Genomic DNA, 20,608 nt, shown 5'->3' with positions numbered 1-20,608 from the left:
ACAGGAATGTGGTCAAGATAGTCCAGTCCCATAATGCCTCACATTCAATCTGCTGTCCTTCAATTATAACAGAATATGTGGCTGTATGTAGCTGCCTCAGCCACGATCAGCGCCAACACTGCCTTCCTGAACTGCTACAATGCCTGAGGTGTAAGTACACCCACAGTGCTGTTAGGGAGGGATTTCCAGCTACACATTCCAGACTTTCACTAGACTGTAGGTGGATACCAGATTGATATATTCCATTCAACCACACCCAAGGTGAGTTATTCCAATTTCTTTATTGTCCAGGACAATATATCCACAATATCTTTAAAACAGAAATTAAACATTCCCATTTGATTTCAGGTATTAACATATTCTGTTAGTTTGTTCTTTATTGTCAATGTCAGGCTGGGGTTGTTCTCCTTGGAGCAAAGGAGGTTGAGGGGAGATTTGATAGAGGTGGACAAGATTCTGACAGGTGTAGATAAGGTAGACAAAGAAAAGCTGTTCCCATTCGCTGATGGGACAGGGATGAGGGGGACACAGATTTAAGGTTTTTGGTCAGATATGCCGGGGGGGATGTGAGGAAGAATATTTTGATGCAGTGAATGGTAATGACCTGGAACTCGCTGCCTATGAGGGTGGAGGAAGTGGAGACAATAAACAATTACAAAGGAAATTGGATGGGCATTTGGGGGGTTTCAAACAGAAATACTGAATAGAGTCAGAGAGGTTTACAGCATGGAAACAGGCCCTTTGGCCCAACTTGTCCATGCCGCCCTTTTTTTAAAAAAACACCTAAACTAATCCCAATTGCCCACATTTGGCCCATATCCCTCTATACCTATCGTACCCATAGAGTCATAGAGGTTTACAGCATGGAAACAGGCCCTTCGGCCCAACTATCTCTGAACTTCCTAACACCCTGTCACTCTGTGATCCTTGTGAAATCTGAAACCAGGTATTCGCAACAAGACTCAAAGAGCATCAGCCCACTGGAGGCAAAGTCATGAGACCGGCCAGTCCAGCAGAAAGAAACCCTCCGACCCTCCCCATTGACCAACTGTGAGAATGAACAAAATGCAGTCCTGGATGTAATTGAGAGCAGAAACAATAACAGCAGAATCCAACCCCTGGAATCACTCGTGAACTTGTTGGTGTCTCAGCAGCTGAGATGAAACTCTGAATCCGTTCCCAAAGCTGAACGGCCTGTCTTCAGTGTGAACTCGCTGGTGTCTCTGCAAGTCAGATGATTGAGTGAATCCCTTCCCACACTGAGAGCAGGTGAACGGTCTCTTCCCAGTGTGAAATTGCTGGTGTCTCTTCAGGTCGTATGACTGAGTGAATCCCTTCCCACACTGAGAGCAGGTGAATGGCCTCTCCCCAGTGTGAACCCGCTGGTGTGACTGCAGGTGAGATGACCGAGTGAATCCCTTCCCACACTGAGAGCAGGTGAACGGCCTCTCTCCAGTGTGAACCCGCTGGTGTACCCGCAGGTCAGATGACCAAGTGAATCCCTTTCCACACTGAGAGCAGGTAAACGGCCTCTCCCCTGTGTGAACTCGCTCATGTGTCCGCAGGTCAGATGGCCAAGTGAATCCCTTTCCACACTGAGAGCAGATGCATGGCCTCTCGCCTGTGTGAACTCGCTCATGTGTCCGCAGGCCGGATAACTGAGTGAATCCCTTCTCACACTGAGAGCAGGTGAACGGCCTCTCCCCAGTGTGGCTGCGCCGATGAGCTTCCAGCAGGGATGGGGCTCTGTATCTCTTCCCACAGTCCGCACATTTCCATGGTTTCTCCATGGTGCAGATGTCTTTGCCTCTCTCTTGGGTGGACAATCAGTTGAAGTGTCGTTCACACATAGAACATGTGTACAGTCTCTCTCCACTGTGAATGGTGTGATATTTATTCAGGCTGTGTAACTGGTTGAATCTCTTTCGTCAGTGCACTGGAACACTCTCACTCGACTGTGGCAGTGTGTTGGTGCTTTTCAAATCACACTGATATTTGAAAGCTTTTCAAATCAACAGACCGGACAATCATTTCTCCTTCTGGATCCAAAGGCCGATAATATTCAGGTCCCAGGGAATATGACTCTGTCAGATCTAGATGTGATGTTTGAGATTTCAGCCTGTGATTCCTCTTTCAATATCCTGTAAAACGAGTTGACAGAAGTTATCAGTGTCAGTACAGAATAGAAAATTAGGGACCAATTCTAGTTTTTATTGAACATTCTTTCCTCTCTCATTCCCTGCAAATCTCCATCCCACACACTCTCCCTCCATTCTCACTCTGCTGTATCTAATATTCACCCTCCCAATTCTCCTGAAGGTGCTGATTGAGACTGATTGACAGACCCATGCTCACTGCTTCCTGTCATATACACAGAGAGCTAAAAAATCTTCAAGCTGACAACCACGGTAAAGTTTTACATTTGGACATAAATGAGCAGACTGATAATGTGTGTAATACACTGTATTACCTGGTTACAGATACATGAAGAATGGGAGTAGGATTTTTATTTCGGCAGCGAGTGGTAGCCTGGAAGTTAAAAATTGAAGCCCAGAATTTAGCAGTCCTCACAGCGCCAGGGACCCGGTTCAATTCCCGGCTTGGGTCACTGTCTGTGTGGAGTTTGCACGTTCTCCCCGTGTCTGTGTGGGTTTCCTCCGGGTGCTCCGGTTTCCTCCCACAGTCCAAAGATGTGCGGGTTCGGTGGATTGGCCAGGTTAAATTGCCCCTCAGTGTCAGGAGGATTAGCAAAGTAAATATGTGGGGTTACAGGAATAAGGCCTGGATGTGATTGTGGTCGGTGCAGACCTGATGGGCCGAATGGCCTCCTTCTGCACTGTAGGGATTTTATTCTATGAATGAGAAAAGAAATGGAAAGGGGGAGAAAAGAAAGTGTTTTACTCACAGATGTTGCCTCTTTTAAGGTCAAACCAAATAAACAAACTGAAGTTAAATCAGTAAGAAGTTTAACAACACCAGGTTAAAGTCCAACAGGTTTATTTGGTAGCAAAAGCCACACAAGCTTTCGAGGCTCTGAGCCCCTTCTTCAGGTGAGTGGGAATTCTGTTCACAACAGAATTCCCACTCACCTGAAGAAGGGGCTCAGAGCCTCGAAAGCTTGTGTGGCTTTTGCTACCAAATAAACCTGTTGGACTTTAACCTGGTGTTGTTAAACTTCTTACTGTGTTTACCCCAGTCCAACGCCGGCATCTCCACATCGTTAAATCAGTAAACAGACGAGACAGTGCAAATGTTACTGCCGTGACTCGGATTCGAACCGAGGTTGCTGGAGGAAGTTTGAGTCTGTCTGAAGCTTAATCTTCACTCAGAGGGAGAGCAGCAGAACCAACAACAATGAAGGAAGCTTCACGCAGCCATTAACACAAGGCCCGGTCTCCGATTGGCTGAAGGACCAGCGCCCATCCGGTCCTCCACGGGTTACCATTGGTCAATCCGCCGCATGTGGACAATGAGGGGGCGGAGCGCGGGCCCACGTGGGGGTGGGCGGGGCTCTGACCGCCAGCCGCGCTGAGCTGGTGTCCAATCCGCAGTGTGCTGCTTCTGTAACCAGTGATATTGCTGCCAATGGGACACTGTGTGCTGGGAACGCCCCTCTGAGTCATTGTGACGGCACAATGGAGCCCTGCCTGAATCAGCCAATAGCAATCACTCTGCTCCGCGGTGACGTCTCCGGGTTCAGGCGCGCGGACCGGGAGCTCCGCCCCCACCCATTGTTCCCCCAGTCTGTACATTCCACACATTGTTAGTCCAGTCAGATAGACATATATCTGTCTGGCAGCCTGCATGGAGATTTCCAGCTCTCTGTGTCCAGGACAGGAAGCAGTGAGCATGGATCTGTCAATCAGCCTCAATCAGCACCTTCAGGAGAATTGGGAGGGTGAATATTAGATACAGCAGAGTGAGAATGGAGGGAGAGTGTGTGGGATGGAGATTTACAGCTTTTGGGGAATGCGAGAGGAGAGAATGTTCCAGAGAAACTAGAATTGTCTGTTCTGAATTTCTGTCCTGCTCTGACAATGGTGAATTTGTAAACTTCTTTCACAGGATATCAGAAGATGAGAGTTCACAGACAGAAATCTTAAACCAAACTTCACATCAATATCTGACAGAGTCACTCAATTCATCCGGACCTGAATACCTTTGAATCTAGAAGGAGAAATGTTTCTCTGTTCTGTCTGCTTCAGAAGATTTTAAACATCAGTGTGGCTGGAAAAGCACCGACACACATAAACACACCCGAGTGAGAGTGTTCCAGTGCACTGAGTGTGGAACCAACTTTATCCAGTTGCACAGCCTGAAAAAAACATTGCAGCATTCAGAGCAGGAAGAGATTGTACCCGTGTTGTATTGATGCATGAGGAAAGATACAAGGAGACCCACACCATGGAGAAACTGTGGAAATGTGGGGATTGTGGAAAGGGATTCATGTCCCCATCTGAGCTGGAAATTCATCGACGCAGTCACAGTGGGGAGAAGCCATTCACCTGCTCTGTCTGTGGGAAGGGATTCATTCATTCATCCCACCTGCTGAGGCACAAAGTCACTCACACCCTGGAGAGACCATTTAAATGCTCTGACTGTGGAAGTGGCTTCAAAAGCTCTGGAGAACTGGTGTCCCACCAGCGCACTCACACTGAGGAGAGACCGTCCAGCTGCTCTCACTGCACAATGAGATTTAAAACATCATCCAATCTGCGGGTACACCAGCGAGTTCACTCCAGGGAGAGACCGTTTACCTGCTCTGAGTGTGGGATGGGATTCACTGCTTCATCCCACCTGCTAAGACACAAAGTCACTCACACCCGGGACAGACCCTTTAAATGCTCTGACTGTGGGAGCGGCTTCAAAAGGTCTCGGGAACTGATGGCCCACCAGTGCATTCACACTGAGGACAGACCGTTCAGCTGCTTTCAGTGTGGAAAGGGATTCACTCAGTTATCCGCACTGCAGCTACACCAGCGAGCTCACACTGGGGAGAGGCCGTTCAGCTGCTCTGTGTGTGGGAAGGGATTCACTCGGTCACACAGCCTGATGAAACACAATCTCACTCACACCAATGAGAAACCCTTTAAATGCCCTGACTGTGGGAGCGGATTCAAACGTGCTGAGAATCTGAAGGCCCACCAGTACATTCACACTGAGGAGAGACCGTTCAGCTGCTCTCACTGCACAAAGAAGTTTAAATGGTCAAACGGCCTGCGGGAACACCAGCGAGTTCACACTGGGGAAAGGTCGTTCACCTGCTCTGTGTGTGGGAAGGGATTCACTCAGTCATCCGCCCTGCTGAAACACAAAGTCACTCACACCCAGGAGAGACCCTTTAAATGTTCTGACTGTGGAAGTGGTTTCAAAAGTTCTCGGGCACTGATGTTCCACCAACGCACACACACTGAGGAGAGACCATTCAGCTGCTCTCACTGCACAAAGAGATTTAGAAGGTCATCCCACCTTCAGAAACATGAGCGAATTCACACTGGGGAGAGACCATTCACCTGCTCTGTGTGTGGGAAGGGGTTCACTCAGTCATCTCACCTGCGAGTTCACCAGTGATGACAGGGGTTGGATTCTGCTGTTATTGCTGCTGTTAGTCACATCCAGGACTGAACCATGTTCATTCTGACAGTTGGTGAAGTGGAGAGTCGGAGGGTTTCTTTCTGCTGGACTGGACGGTCTCATGACTTTGTTTCCAGTGGGCTGATGCTCTTTGAGCCTGGGAGAGCACATTTCCACTGAAATGATCCACAAAAGCTGATGGAGGATATTTATTTTATCTGGATAATAAATAGTGTTTTTCCTACCGCTACAGTTAGCTCTGAAATAAACACAGAAAGAACTGGAAAATCGCAGCAGGTCTGGCAGCATCTGTGGAGAGAGAAACAAAGATAACTTTTTATGTCCAATGTAACTCTACTTCTGAACTAAAGAGAGGGAGAAATGTGATGGGTTTGATGCTGGTGAGAAAGGGGGGAGGGGCAGGTAGAACAAAAGGGAAAGTCAGGGATTGGTTCGAGGGTGGGTGAGATTAAATGACAAAAATGTCCTGGAACAAAAGGCAAAGGGAGAGGTAATGGTTGTGGTAAAGAAACAAAGCATTGGTCCAGAGTAAGTGTTAATGGCAGAATAAAGGACAGCTCTGTCTGGAAGCAAAAAAACATGAAAACAAGATGCAGACTGGCACTCGGCAAAAAACAAATCAAAATGTAGGAGAGAGTTCAGGGTGTGAAGTTGTTGAACTCAATGTTGAGTCCAGAAGGCTGTAAAGTGCCTCATCGGAAGATGAGGGGCTGTTTGTCCAGCTTGTGTTGGGCTTCTCCGGAACATTGCAGCAGGCCGAGGACAGAAATGTGAGTGTGAGAGCAAGGTGGTGAATTCTAATGGCAAGCAAGCGGAAGGTCAGGGTCATGCTTGTGGACTGAGCGGAGGTGTTCCACAACTCTATCGTGACTGGAGCTTTATTTCAAAATGGATCCTGTATTCACCTAAATGCTTGTGGAATCTGTGTAGCGAGCAGCAACTGTTTAAACTAAGAATTTCTTCTTTTCTTTTGATCAGCTAGAAGACGTTATATTCTGTGAAATCTGCCTCAAGAATAAGGCTGATTGTTCAGTCTGAGTGTGAAAGAAAGATACAGGGGGTGATCTTACCGGCTCGACTTGCCGCTCGATCAGCGCGGTGAGCCGGGAAGATAGCGTGCGAGACTAAAGTATTGCTATCTTCCTGGCCCTGTTTTGCCGGCGTGAATGGTTTTGTGACCAGAAAGAGGGTGAAGGCTAATTGCATAGATTTGCTTACATTGCAATATGATTGCCGGGTTCGGTTCGGTACGGTTGCCCCTCCCACCCCCCCCAACCCCCCGGTCAGCCGGTGAGACATCACACCAACGAGAATCACTACTGGTCTTCACCAGCAGTGACCAGGCGCTTGGACCACGCTGGTGGGGAGGGGGGACGGGGGGAGAGACGGGGGGGGGGCGGGGAGGGGGGGATCAGAGGCCAATGGAACCACCAGGTGATGGGGGGGGATATCTGGGCAGCGCAAATTGGGCAATGCCACACTGGCATGCCCACCTGGCATCGTAGCAGTGCCTGGTTGCGTGCCCTAAGTGCACCATGGACAGTGCCAAGGGGGTGGGACATGTGTGGTGGTGGGGCCTGGAGAGGTATTTAACATGATGGGGGGGCTTTTGCAAGGGGGGTGCTTGTCAAGAGGGGAGCTCTGCATGGGGGGGTGGTGTGATTGGCTTGGGGGGGGGGGGAATCTCTGCCAAGGGGGTGGGGGGGAGGTTCGTTCAGGGGCAGGGCCTGTCGGTGTTCTGACAGAGGATGCATCGGGAGGGTCCCGATGCTCCGATGCTGGCGACCCATCCAGGGCTAAAAAAATAAAATTGTAAATATTAAATTCGTGCCTTTGTAACTGCAGAATAAAACCAATCGGGGTAATGCAGAGCCAATGAGACACGCCTCTTGACAATGGCATAAATCCCTCATCATTTCATGTGTGTTTTGATGTTGCATATATTATATAATTACAGAGTAAACTTTATTAAATAAAATATGAATTAAAAAAAGAAAAGAAACAAGATCAAGATATACAAATCAGCATATAAAATGTCAAAACATACAAAAAGAAAAAAAGAATTAAAAGTGGTTAACAATAAGGCAACATCATTTGTCTGTAAAAATCCCAAGATTTTTACCGTCTGTAACAATGCCAGTCAGCAGATTTGTTCCACAAACGATTTAAATTTCTGAATATTGAGGAATTTCAACCCAGGTCATATTGTGTATATCATTTTCCCTGGCGCCTATAATAAACCCAAAAAACTTCACAGCAGAACCACCTGTCAGTTGTTTCATCTCTTTAGTTGGATGTTGATACTTCTTAACCTTTTCATCCCATGCTTTTTCCAGAGAATTAATGTTATCTTCAATCTTGTTGTGATATCAACAGCCGCAACTTCTTTCCCATTGCTGATCAGCATGTCGGGTTTATACAGTTGTTTTATCGGCCGTTCTTATTGGGGGTCCTGAAATAACTTTAAAATGATGTGTGTGTGCATACTCCTCCAATTGATGCAAGATCTTATTGTGTCTGAGGATTCTGGCATTTTTGACAAAAGGACAAGAGCCTCAAATATGTCCAATCGTTTCATTCACGGAGTTGCAACTTCAGCATAATTCGCGACCTCTGGATTTTCCAAATGCTAAAAAAATTTTTGCCGGGTATGCATTACTTCTAATCAGAGTATTAATAAAATTTGACTCCTTAAGACCATAAGACATAGGAGGAGAATTAGGCCACTCGGCCCATCGAGTCTGCTCTGCCATTCAATCATGGCTGATTTTTTCTCATCCCCATTCTCCTGCCTTTTCCCCATCACCCCCGATCCCCTTGTTAATCAAGAACCTATATATCTCTGTCTTAAAGATACTCAATGACCCGGCCTCCACAGCCTTCTGCAGCAAAGAGTTCCTCAGATTCACCACTCTCTGGCTGAAGAAATTCCTCCTCATCTCTGTTTTAAAGGATCGTCCCTTAATTCTGAGGTTGTGCTTTTAAAAAAGTTAAAGTTCAGCCAGCGATTAGAAACCAGGTCGAGGAAGTGGGAAATGCCAATTCCTTGGTAATTTAAGGTGGACCGTTTGTGAGCTTCAAATTGATGCCAACCCAAAATTGGACTTTTTTCATGACCTGCTTTTTGATGGATAGCATTTGGCGGGTCCAAATCACTTCAATGTTGTCATTGTATAGTGCACAAATACAACGAAAAGTGAGCTTGCAGGCTCCAAGATACAAAGAAAAAAGCAAATGCAGTCGTCATTATAAAATAATGCCAATAGTCAAAAAAAAGAAAATTACAGCACAGGAACAGGCCCTTCGGCCCTCCAAGCCTGCACCGACCATGCTGCCTGTCTGAACTAAAACCCCCTACCCTTCCGGAGACCATATCCCTCGATTCCCATCCTATTCATGTATTTGTCAAGATGCCCCTTAAAGTCACGATCATATCCGCTTCCACTACCTGCCCCGGCAACATGATCCAGGCAACCACCACCCTCTGTGTAAAAAATCTGCCTCGTACATCTCCTTTAAACCTTGCCCCTCACACCTTAAACCTGTGCCCCAGAGTAATTGACTCTTCCACCCTGGGAAAAAGCTTCTGACTATCCACTCTGTCCATGCCTCTCACAATCTTGTAGACTTCTATCAGGTCGGCCCTCAACCTCCATCGTCCCAGTGAGAACAAACCAAGTTTCTCCAACCTCTCCTCATAGCTAATGTCCTTCATACCAGGCATCATCCTGGTAAATCTTTTCTGTACCATCTCCAAAACCTCCACATCCTTCTGGTAGTGTGGCGACCAGAATTGAACACTATATTCTAAGTGTGGCCGAACTAAGGTTCTATAAAGCTGCAACATGACTTGCCAATTTTTAAACTCAATGCCCCGGCCGATGAAGGCAAGCATGCCATATGCCTTCTTGACTACCTTCTCCACCTGCATTGCCACTTTCAGTGACCTGTGTACCTGTACACCCAGATCCCTTTGCTCTTAAGGGTTCTGCCATTTACTGTATATTTCCTATCTGTATTAGATCTTCCAAAATGCATTACCTCACATTTATCCGGATTAAACTTCATCTGCCATCTCTCTGCCCAAGTCTCCAACTGATCTATATCCTGCTGTATCCTCTGATGGTCCTCATCGCTACCCGCAAATCCACCAACCTCTGTGTCGTCCGCAAACTTACTAATCAAGTTTCAAGAGGTATTGGGGTTCTTGAGAAACATTAAGGTAGACAAGTCTCCAGGACTTAATGGGATATACCCCAGAATACTGAGAGAGGCAAGGGAGGAAATTGCTGGGGTCTTGAGAGAAATCTTTCTCTCCTTACTGGCGACAGGGGAGGTCCCAGAGGATTGGAGAATAGCCAATGTTGTTTCTTTGTTTAAGAAGGGTAGCAAGAATAATCCAGGTAATTACAGGCCGGTTATCCTCCAAATCATTTATATATATTACAAATAGCAAAGATCCCAGCACTGATCCCTGAGGAACGCCACTTGTCACAGCCCTCCATTCAGAAACGCACCACCCTCTGTCTTCTTTGACTGAGCCAGTTTTGTATCCACCTTGGCAGCTCAACTCTGATCCCATGCGACTTCTTCTGCACCAGTCTGCCATGAGAGACCTTGTCAAAGGCCTTACTGAAGTCCATGTAGACAACATCCACTGCCCTACCCTCATCAATCATCTTCGTCACTTCCTCGAAAAACTCGACCAAGTTCATGAGACACGACCTCCCCTTCACAAAACGATGTTGCCTCTCACTAATCCGTCCACTTCTTTCCAAGTGGGAATCAATCCTGTGTCGAAGAATCCTCTCCAATAATTTCCCTATCACTGATGTAAGGCTCACCGGCCTGTAATTACCTGGATTATTCTTGCTACCCTTCTTAAACAAAGAAACAACATTGGCTATTCTCCAATCCTCTGGGACCTCCCCTGTCGCCAGTAAGGAGAGAAAGATTTCTCTCAAGACCCCAGCAATTTCCTCTCTTGCCTCTCTCAGTATTCTGGGGCATATCCCATGAAGCCCTGGAGACTTGTCTACCTTAATGTTTCTCAAGAACCCCAATACCTCTTCCTTTTTGATCTTAACATGACTCAAACTATCTATACACCCTTTCCCAGACTCATCATCCACCAAGTCCTTCTCTTTGGTGAATACTGACGCAAAGTACTCATTTAATACCTCGCCCATTTCCTCTGGCTCCGCGCATAGATTCCCTCCCTTGTCCTTGAGTGGGCCGACCCTCTCCCTGGTTACCCTCTTGCTCTTTATATATGTATAAAAAGCCTTGGGATTTTCCTTAATCCTGCTGGCCAATGCTTTTTCGTGACCCCTTTTAGCCCTCCTTACTCCTTGCTTAAGTTTCTTTCTACTTTCCTTGTATTCCACACTTGCTTCGTGTGTTCCCAGCCTCATAACTGACAAATGCTTCCTTTTTCTCTTTGACTAGACCCACAATATCTCTCGTTATCCAAGGTTCCCAAAACTTGCCATACTTATCCTTCATCCTCACAGGAATGTGCCGGTCCTGAATCCCTATCAACTTACACTTGAAAGCCTCCCACATGCCAGATGTTGATTTGCCCTCAAACATCTGCCCCATCTGGTAGCTATTTATTAGCTACCAGTCATTAACAGATGAGAAAGTCATGAGCCTTAATTGAGTTATAGTTAATCAATGAATCAAATGCAATTGTTACCAAATAAACCTGTTGGACTTTAACCTGGTGTTGTTAAACTTCTTACTGTGTTTACCCCAGTCCAACGCTGGCATCTCCACATCATAACTGAAGCAGAACATTTTTACTCCTATGTTCAATTTCTCTCATAATAAAAGGATAACATTCCATTTGTAAGAACTTTGATTTATGTGAACTAAGATTTATGGGGGTTCTCTTGTTTACAAAAACCTCCCTAATCGTAAATCACACCAGGTTCCAGTGTCTTAACCATATGGCAAGAAAGAACAATTTAAATCACGAATTCAAAAGTTTATTAATCATTAAAAATGTAACAAGTCAGAAAGGTTAAAACAGATTGTCGATTAACAGTTCATAGAGAAAGTTTAACATTAACAATTGAACAGACTTCTCTCCATCCCTCTCAGACCAGGACATGAAGTGACCGCTCCAAAAACATGGATAACTTGTAAAACCAACAGCTCTCAAAACCTCTCTGTAAACATATCTCCCTCCACCTCTCTCTACCAAATTGCCTTCTCAAGACCACTTTGTTTTACTTTAAAAATGCCGAAAGCCTATCTTAGCCAATTCCCATAAATCTTCAATTATAAACTAAAATAGACATGAGTTTTCAGATGATTTGAAAAGAAATGAACTGTCTGCTGAAAGGGTTAACTTTTCTACAGAACCTAAAGGGATGGGGAGTGAGCAGAAAAAAATTGGCCCACAATAATCCCACTTTACACAAGTATAAAAATCAAAACAAACTCGATTGTAAACTTCATCTCTTAATTTTTTTGTTATATTCCACAACCTAATTATTTTAATTTGATCAGTTTTTGTTAGGGATGGATAACTTCTGTTCGTTATAAACTGCTTCACTCATTTTGTTTATTCTACATGGGCTCAGAGAATCAGAACCCAGACTTTATCATCCTTATCCTTTTTCCCCTTTTGCCACCACTCCCTCTGTTTTGCAGGAAGGTCGTGGGGTTTCCAATCAGACCGAATCATTTTATCATAAAAGTTAAACACTGCGGATGCTGAAATCTGAAACAACAACAAAAAATGCTGGAAAAGCTCAGCAGGTCTGGCAGCATCTGTGGACATGATGTAGAGATGCCGGCGTTGGACTGGGGTAAACACAGTAAGAAGTCTCACAACACCAGGTTAAAGTCCAACAAGTTTATTTGGTAGCAAATACCATAAGCTTTCGGAGCACTGCTCCTTCGTCAGATGGAGTGGAAATGTTTCCACTCCATCTGACGAAGGGGCAGCGCTCTGAAACGTATGGTATTTGCTACCAAATAAACCTGTTGGACTTTAACCTGGTGTTGTTAAACTTCTTACAGCATCTGTGGAGACAGAGTGGAGCCAATGTTTAAAGTATGGATGACCCTTCATAAGAGCGGTTATGAAGTGTCTTCCAGACTCGAAACGTTGGCTGTATTCTCTAATAATTTTATCAATAAGTTTCTTGCTCTTAGTTTCCAAATAGCAGGTAAGAGACCTGTCCAGTCCTCACTCGAGCTCTGACATTTTCACTGGCCATGATTGGGTCAGTTTATAACCATTAGAATCTACTCAGAGGTCTGCTTTTCAGTCCAGTGCTATTTGGAGTATACCGTTACTGCACCGACTAACGGGTCACATGTCCCTCACAGTTCTTATCACAAATTTGGGAGAAAATAATTTAAACAATGCCTGAGAACGCTTTTTAACTTCTTAACCAACTACCTACCAGTTTGTTGATTGGTCAGACCCCCTTTTTACAGATTCAGGAATCTCAGCCGCTGAACACCAGCCGGTCCTGGGATAAGTTTAATTCTAACTCATTCTGAGTAAATATTCTCACCAGGTCCTCTGTCGGGGCCCTGCTAAGCAGCTTTAATGGTTCATGATTGCAGAAACTGAGCAGTCACAGGAATGTGGTCAAGATAGTCCAGTCCCATAATGCCTCACATTCAATCTGCAGTCCTTCAATTATAACAGAATATGTGGCTGTATGCAGCTGCCTCGGCCGTGGTCAACCCCAACACTGCCTTCCTGAACTGTTACAATGCCTGAGGTGTACGTACACCCACAGTGCTGTTAGGGAGGGATTTCCAGCTACACATTCCAGACTTTCACTGGACTGCAGGTGGATACCAGATTGATATATTCCATTCAACCACACCCAAGGTGAGTTATTCCAATTCCTTTATTGTCCAGGACAATATATTCACAATATCTTTAAATCAGAAATTAAACATTCCCATTTGATTTTAGGTATTAACATATTCTGTTAGTTTGTTCTTTATTGTCAATGTCAGGTTGGGGTTGTTCCTCTTGGAGCAAATGAGGTTGAGGGGAGATTTGATAGAGGTGGACAAGATTCTGACAGGTTTAGATAAGGTGGACAAAGAAAAGCTGTTCCCATTAGCTGATGGGACAAGGACGAGGAGGTCACAGATTTATGGTCTTGGGTCAGAGATGCAGGGGGGATGTGAGGAAGAATATTTTGATGGAGTGAATGGTAATGACCTGGAACTCGCTGCCTACGAGGGTGGAGGAAGTGGAGACAATAAACAATTACAAAGGAAATTGGATGGGCATTGGGAGGTTTCAAACAGAAATGCTGACTAAATATCTCTGAACTTCCTCACATCCTGTCACTCTGTGATCCGTGTGAAATTTGAAACCAGGTATTCGCAACAAGACTCAAAGAGCATCAGCCCACTGGAGGCAAAGTTGTGAGACCGGCCAGTCCAGCAGAAAGAAACCCTCCGACCCTCCCCATTGACCAACTGTGAGAATGAACAAAATGCAGTCCTGGATGTAATTGAGAGCAGAAACAATAACAGCAGAATCCAACACCTGTGAACTTGTTGGTGTCTCAGCAGCTGTGATGAAATTCTGAACCCTTTTTATACACTGAGCAGGTGAACGGTTTCTCCCCAGTGTAACCTCTCTGATGTCTCAGCAGGTGGGATAACTGAGTGAATCCCTTCCCACACTGAGAGCAGGTGAATGGTCTCTCCCCAGTGTGAATTCGCTGGTGTCTATGCAAAGTGGATGACACACTGAATCCTTTTCCACACTGAGAGCAGGTGTATGGCCTCTCCCCAGTGTGAACGCGCTGATGTGTCTGCAGGTCGGATAACCGAGTGAATCCTTTCCCACACTGAGAGCAGATGAATGGCCTCTCCCCAGTGTGAATTCGCTGGTGTGTCCATAGATTGGATAACTGGTTGAATCCCTTCCCACACAGAGCAGGTGAACGGCCTCTCCCCAGTGTGAATTCGCTGGTGTCTCTGCAAAGTGGATGACACAGTGAATCCCTTTCCACACTGAGAGCAGGTGAACGGTCTCTCTCCAGTGTGAACTCGCTTGTGTGTCTGCAGGTGGGGGAACCGAATGAATCCCTCCCCACACTCAGAGCAGATGAATGGCCTCTCCCCAGTGTGGTTGCGCCGATGAGCATCCAGCAGAGAGGGGTATCTGTATCTCTTTCCACAGTCTGCACATTTCCATGGTTTCTCCATGGTGCAGGTGTCCTTGCCTCTCCCTTGGGTGGCCAATCAGTTGAAGCCTTGTCCACACACACAACACGGGTACAGTCTCTCCCCACTGTGAATGGTGTGATATTTATTCAGGCTGTGTAACTGGTTAAAGCTCTTCAGTCAGTGCACTGGAATACTCTCACTTAAATGTGGAAGTGTGTTGGTGCTTTTCCAGTCACAGTAATGTTTGAAATCTTTTCAAATCTTCCAGATTCAATGGCCGATGATATTCAGGTCCCAAGGAATATGACTCTGCCAGATCTAGACGTGACATTCGAGATTTCAGCCTGTGATTCCTCTTTCAATATCCTGTAAAACAAGTTGACACAAGTCATCAGTGTCAGTACAGGATCGAAATTCGGAACAGACAATTCCAGTTTCTATGGAACATTCTTTCTCTCTCATTCCCCAAAAGCTGTGAATCTCCATCCCACACACTCTCCCTCCATTCTCACACTGCTGTATCTAATATTCACCCTCCCAATTCTCCTGAAGGTGCTGATTGAGGCTGATTGACAGATCCATGCTCACGGCTTCCTGTCCTGGACACACACAGCTGGAAATCTCCATGCCGGCTGCCAGACAGATCTATGCCCATATGACTGGACTAAAAATGTGTGGAATATACAGACTGGATTCACTTCCTTTCCCTTCAGTTGCTGCAAGTCCCCAATTTCCCCCAGAATGAGAAAAGAAATGGAAAGGGGGAAACATTGATTTCCTCCCAGATGTTGCCCTCTTTTTAGGTCAAACCAAATAAACAAACTCAGATTAAGTCAGGAGAAAGTAAAAGGGGAGCTCCCCAAAAAGGAGGGGGAACAGCCCGAACAGAAATCCAAGTACAAAGGAAACTTAAAAACATCAAATTAAAATGTGATTATTAGGGTCAATAATGCACCCCAACCCCTGCGGTGCCCAGCGGGCGCGGAAGGCTTCAACCCCGCCCGTGGACACCGCATGCTCCCTCTCCAGGGACACCCGGCCGCGAACGTAGCCGCGGTAGAGGGGAAGACAGTCAGGATGGACGGCCCCCTCGATCGCCCGCTGCCTGGACCGGTAAATGGCGCGTTTCGCCAGGCCCAGGAGCAGGTTCACGAGGAGGTCGCCATCCCGACCCTCCCCTCTCCGCACCGGCTGTCCGTAGATCAGGAGCATGGGACTGAAGTGCAAACAAAACACCAATAAAAGGTTCTTTAGGAAAACATAAAGGAGTGCAGCCTAAGACACACAACATAGACATGGTCCACGGACTCCACAAGGCCACAGAAAGGGCAGTCTTCGGAGCCCGTGAACCAGTGAATCCTACGGTTGTGCGGCACTGCTGCATGCATCACCCTCCACCCCAGGTCCCCGACGTAATTGGGGGAGATCCCTCCGTAGAGGGACCTCCAGCGGGGCCTCCGCCACCCGGTTGCAACAAGGCCCGCCAAGGTGTATCCGGGCAACAGGCGAGGAGGCGGTAGTGGAAGGTGTGCAGCAGCAGCCCGCACAGGAAACGCCTCCGCGCAGTAGGAAAAGGCACGGAGGGCATTTCCGCGAGGCGGCTCAGGCTGTGGGGCACCTCACCCAGGGAGGGGGGATGAGGCTTTGGGCCAATGTGGAATTCCGTCCGAACAGGGGAACGCTCGGGCGGGATCAAGCCTCCAATTTTCCTTTAAGCTCTCAAACTGTGGACTCCTCAGTCCAAACATGAGCTTCACTGCATTCTTGCTGAGGGATTTAAATGTTGGAAACACCCCTGGTTTCTAATGGTCCTCGAGGCTTCTAGTCCCACAGCTGGTTCACAGCTCCTGGTCCCACAACTGGTGGCTTCCAAGCTAACAGCAGACTGTCCGCTGGAACCAGGTCATTGATTGGAAAGGACTCAAAAGGTTACGGGGAAAAGGCAGGAGAATGGGGTTGAGATTTATCAGCCATGATCGAATGGCACAGCAGATTCGATGGGCCGAATAGCCTAATTCTGCTCCTATATCTTATGGTCTAATTCTAACCAAGGCTCCACCCTGAATCACATATCCCCATGGTAACAGAGACCAGGTGGAATATCTAACAGATATTTAGCTTCAAAACTAAACCTTTTTCCTGAGGTCTTCATGAAGAATTCACTGAACAAAAACAGTACAATAATTGTCAGTCCCAATGTCTCCAGCTAAAAGATCCAGCTGACCTTTTACAGTTCTTACCTCTCGAGTTTTGACTTCTTAAACCAACATGGGCCATGCTTTGTGACTGCGAATTCCCTGAGGGTGTTTTCATCAGATTCTCAATCCAGGTTTTCCATTTTTTAAAAGCAATTCTTGCAACTAATTCATATTTCTAAAACATAGGAATTATAAAATTAGATTTTTGTAACAAAAACAGGAAGAAATGAAAATGTATCACCTTCATAATATCCCATTTAGAATATTACAATATACAACATGCTGTATATCTTAACAACAGCCATGATCTTATTGAATTGTGGAACAGGCTCGAAGGGCCAAATGGCCGACTCCTGTTCCTAAATCCACTGTTTTCCTGTGTTTAACTATCTTATAACCTGCAATAGACATAATAATCCCTCCATTGTCCACTTCACATTCACAAGTCCAGCTTGGTAACAGCACACTGCTGGATTCCATGTCCAGGAATCTCAGTCCACTGAAGATGGAAAATATTACTGCTTGGAGTGTTTTCTGAAAGTTTTCTTCTTTCAATAATTATAGTAATTTTTAATAATTATAGTTTCTTCTGCAAGAGGACAGAATATTCCAGTTAATTCCACATTGAAATGTCTTCTTCTTGCTCTGTTGTAGCTGCAGCTTCATTTTTAGTTTCATTTCCCAGAATCAAACATTCTGGATTCTCTTTTGGAGAGAGCAAGTTCATAGCGGCTTCTTTCTGTGCCAACAACTCGTTCCTTCATTGGACAAAATCTTCTTTAGCCATTTTAAGAATGTTGTTAAAATGCTTTTCATGTTAAGCAAAAAGGTCTGATATTCTTGTTTGGAGCATTTTGGATCTTGGGCTTCAGAAATCGGGGAATTGAGAACAGAAGCAGGGAAGTTATTCTGATAGTTTCTAAAGCTCTGGTGAGGCCACAACAGAACACTGAGCCCAGTTCTGGTCACCACACTTTAGGAAGGATGTGAGGGTCCTTGAGAGAATCGAGAGGAGATTTACCAGAATGGTTCCAGAGATGAGGAAGATGATGCGAATGTGGAACTTGCTACCAGTGAGTGGTTGAGGTGAACAGCATGAATACATTGAAGGGGAAGCTGGATACATACATGAGGGAGAAAGGAATAGAAGGAAATGCTGATGGGGGGAGATGAAGAGGGGTGGGTGGAGGCTCATGTGGAGCATAAATACTGACACAGACCAATTGGGCCGACTGGCCTGGCCCTGTGCTCTAGATTCACTGGAACAGAGACAAATGTATTTATTTTAGATTTACCTCGTGTTTGTGGATCATCTCAGTAAAATGTGCACTCCCAAATTCAAAGAGCATCGACCCACTGGCAGCAAAGCCATGAGGTTGGTCAGTCCAGCAGAAAGAAACCCTCTCACTTCAGCAACTGTCAGAATGAACATGGTTTAGTCCTGGATGTGATCAACAGCAGCAAGAACAGCAGAATCCAACTCCTGTCATCACTTGTGAACTCGCTGGTGTCTTAGCAGGTGAGACGACCGTTTAAATCTATTCCCACAGTAAGAGCAGCTGAACGGTCTCTCCCCAGTGTGAACTCGCTGGTGTGTGAGCAGATTGGAGATCTGAGTGAATTCCTTCCCGCACACAGAGCAGGTGAATGGCCTCTCCCCAGTGTGAACTCGCTGGTGTGCCAACAGGGTGGATGAATGACTGAAACCCTTCCCGCACACAGGGCAGGTGAAGGGTGTCTCCCCAGTGTGAACTCGCTGGTGTATTAGCAGTTGGGATGATGTTCTAAATCTCTTCACGCAGTAAGAGCAGCTGAACGGTCTGTCCTCAGTGTGAATGCGCTGGTGGCCCACAGGGTCTGAGAGCTTTTGAAGCTACGCCCACAGTCTGAGCATTTAAATGGTCTCTCATTCGTGTGAGTGACACGGTGTGTCTGCAGGGTGGATGAATGACTGAATCCCTTCCCACACACACAGCAGGTGAACGGCCTCTCCCCAGAGTGAACTCGCTGGTGCCTCCACAGGGTGGAACGATCACTGAATCCTTTCCCACAGTCTGAGCAGGCGAAAGGTCCCTCCCCGGTGAGAACTCGCTGGTGCGTCAGCAGGCTGGATAACTGAGTGAATCCTTTCTCACACACAGAGCAGGTGAACGGCCTCTCCCCAGAATGAACTCGCTGGTGTCTCAGCAGGGTGGTTGATATACTGAATCCCTTCCTACACACGGAGCAGGTGAACGGCCTCTCCCCAGAATGAACTCGCTGGTGTCTCAGCAGGGTGGTTGATATACTGAATCCCTTCCTACACACGGAGCAGGTGAACGGCCTCTCCCCAGTATGAATTCGCCAGTGTGTCCAGTGCAGATGGACACTGGAATCCCTTCCCACAGTCCCCACACTTCCATGGTCTCTCCATGGTGCCAGTGTCCTTTTGATAATGAGTTGATTCCACATCCAAGTACAGAACACATGTACAGTTTCTCCTCGCTGTGAATGGTGTGATGTTTTTCAGGCTGTGTTACTGGTTAAAGCTCTTTCCACAGTCAGTTCACTGGAACACTCTCACTCAGGTGTGTGGGGTCTCCATTCTTGTCCAGTCACACTGATGTTTGAAATCTTTTCCCACAGACAGAACAAACAAACATTTCTTCTCATACATTCAAACGGCAATTATATTCAGGTCCTGATGAATCCAGTGACTTTGTAACATCTTGTTGTGACGTTTGGTGTGAGATTTCAGTCTGTAAATTCTCTCCTTCTAATATCCTGTTTATAGAAGTTATCAGTGTAAGTATAGGACTGAAATTCAAAACAGACAATTCTAGTTTCCATGGAATATTCTTTGTTTTCTCATTCCCTAAAGTTGTAAATCTCCATCCCACACACTCTCCCCCCATTGTCATACTGCTGTACCTCATACACACCCTCCCAATTCTCCTGAAGGTGCTGATTCAGGCTGATTGACAGACCCATGCTCCTGTCCAGTACAAAGAGACCTGAAAATCTTCATGCAGGCGGCTACCCAATGTCCACATTACTAAACATATCATTGATCAGCAATAGAAAGGAGATGTGAGGACCAATTTTATTCACGAGTGGTCACGACCTGACCTCACTGCTTCTGTGCATGGTGGAATCAGAAATGATCAATGATTTGAAAAATAAATCAGATAGGTGTGAAGGAATTAAAAAGGGAACAGAGTTATGGAGGGGGAATGGGACTGAGTGGATTGATGTACAGAGAGTCAGCATGGACTTCTTCCAACTATCACTGGAATATATACAAAATTTCAGGCAATGTAGTGGAAGACATGCCCTGTCTACATCAACAGTGACGAAGTGGAAATAGTTGAGAGCTCAAGTTTCTCGGTGTTCAGATCACAACAACCTGTCCTGGTCCCTCGAAACTGCTGCTTTAGTTAAGAAAGCCCACCAACACCTCTACCTTCTCAGGAGGCTAAGGAAATTCAACATGTCGACATGTCAGCTACGACTCTCACCAATTTTTACAGGGACACCACAGAAAGCATCCCATCCAGTTGTATCACAGCTTGGTGTTGCTGTTGCTCTGACCAAGAGCGCAAGAAGCTACAAGGGGTGTGAATGTGGCCCAGTCCATCACGCAAATCAGCCTCTTATCCATTGACACTGTC

The 20,608-nt window shown here is 46.2% G+C and overlaps 1 protein-coding gene across 1 annotated transcript in view; it reads right to left on the bottom strand.

Moving 5' to 3' along the window:
• Nucleotides 1–20,608, bottom strand: part of LOC144485612 (uncharacterized) — a 100,276-nt gene that overhangs the window by 53,646 nt on the left and 26,022 nt on the right. Inside the window, exons 5-6 of the mRNA XM_078203709.1 lie at nucleotides 14,222–14,513; nucleotides 1,408–1,546 (exon numbers count right to left, since the gene is read on the bottom strand). Of these exons, the coding sequence (XP_078059835.1) occupies nucleotides 1,408–1,546; nucleotides 14,222–14,513 (431 nt within the window). The remainder of the gene's footprint in view (nucleotides 1–1,407; nucleotides 1,547–14,221; nucleotides 14,514–20,608) is intronic.

The sequence above is a fragment of the Mustelus asterias genome, unplaced genomic scaffold, assembly GCF_964213995.1.
Source record: "Mustelus asterias unplaced genomic scaffold, sMusAst1.hap1.1 HAP1_SCAFFOLD_201, whole genome shotgun sequence".
In the NCBI taxonomy this organism is placed as follows: domain Eukaryota; kingdom Metazoa; phylum Chordata; class Chondrichthyes; order Carcharhiniformes; family Triakidae; genus Mustelus; species Mustelus asterias.
The sequence above is the reverse complement of the archived record's forward strand: the minus strand, read 5'-3'. Positions and strand labels throughout refer to the sequence as shown.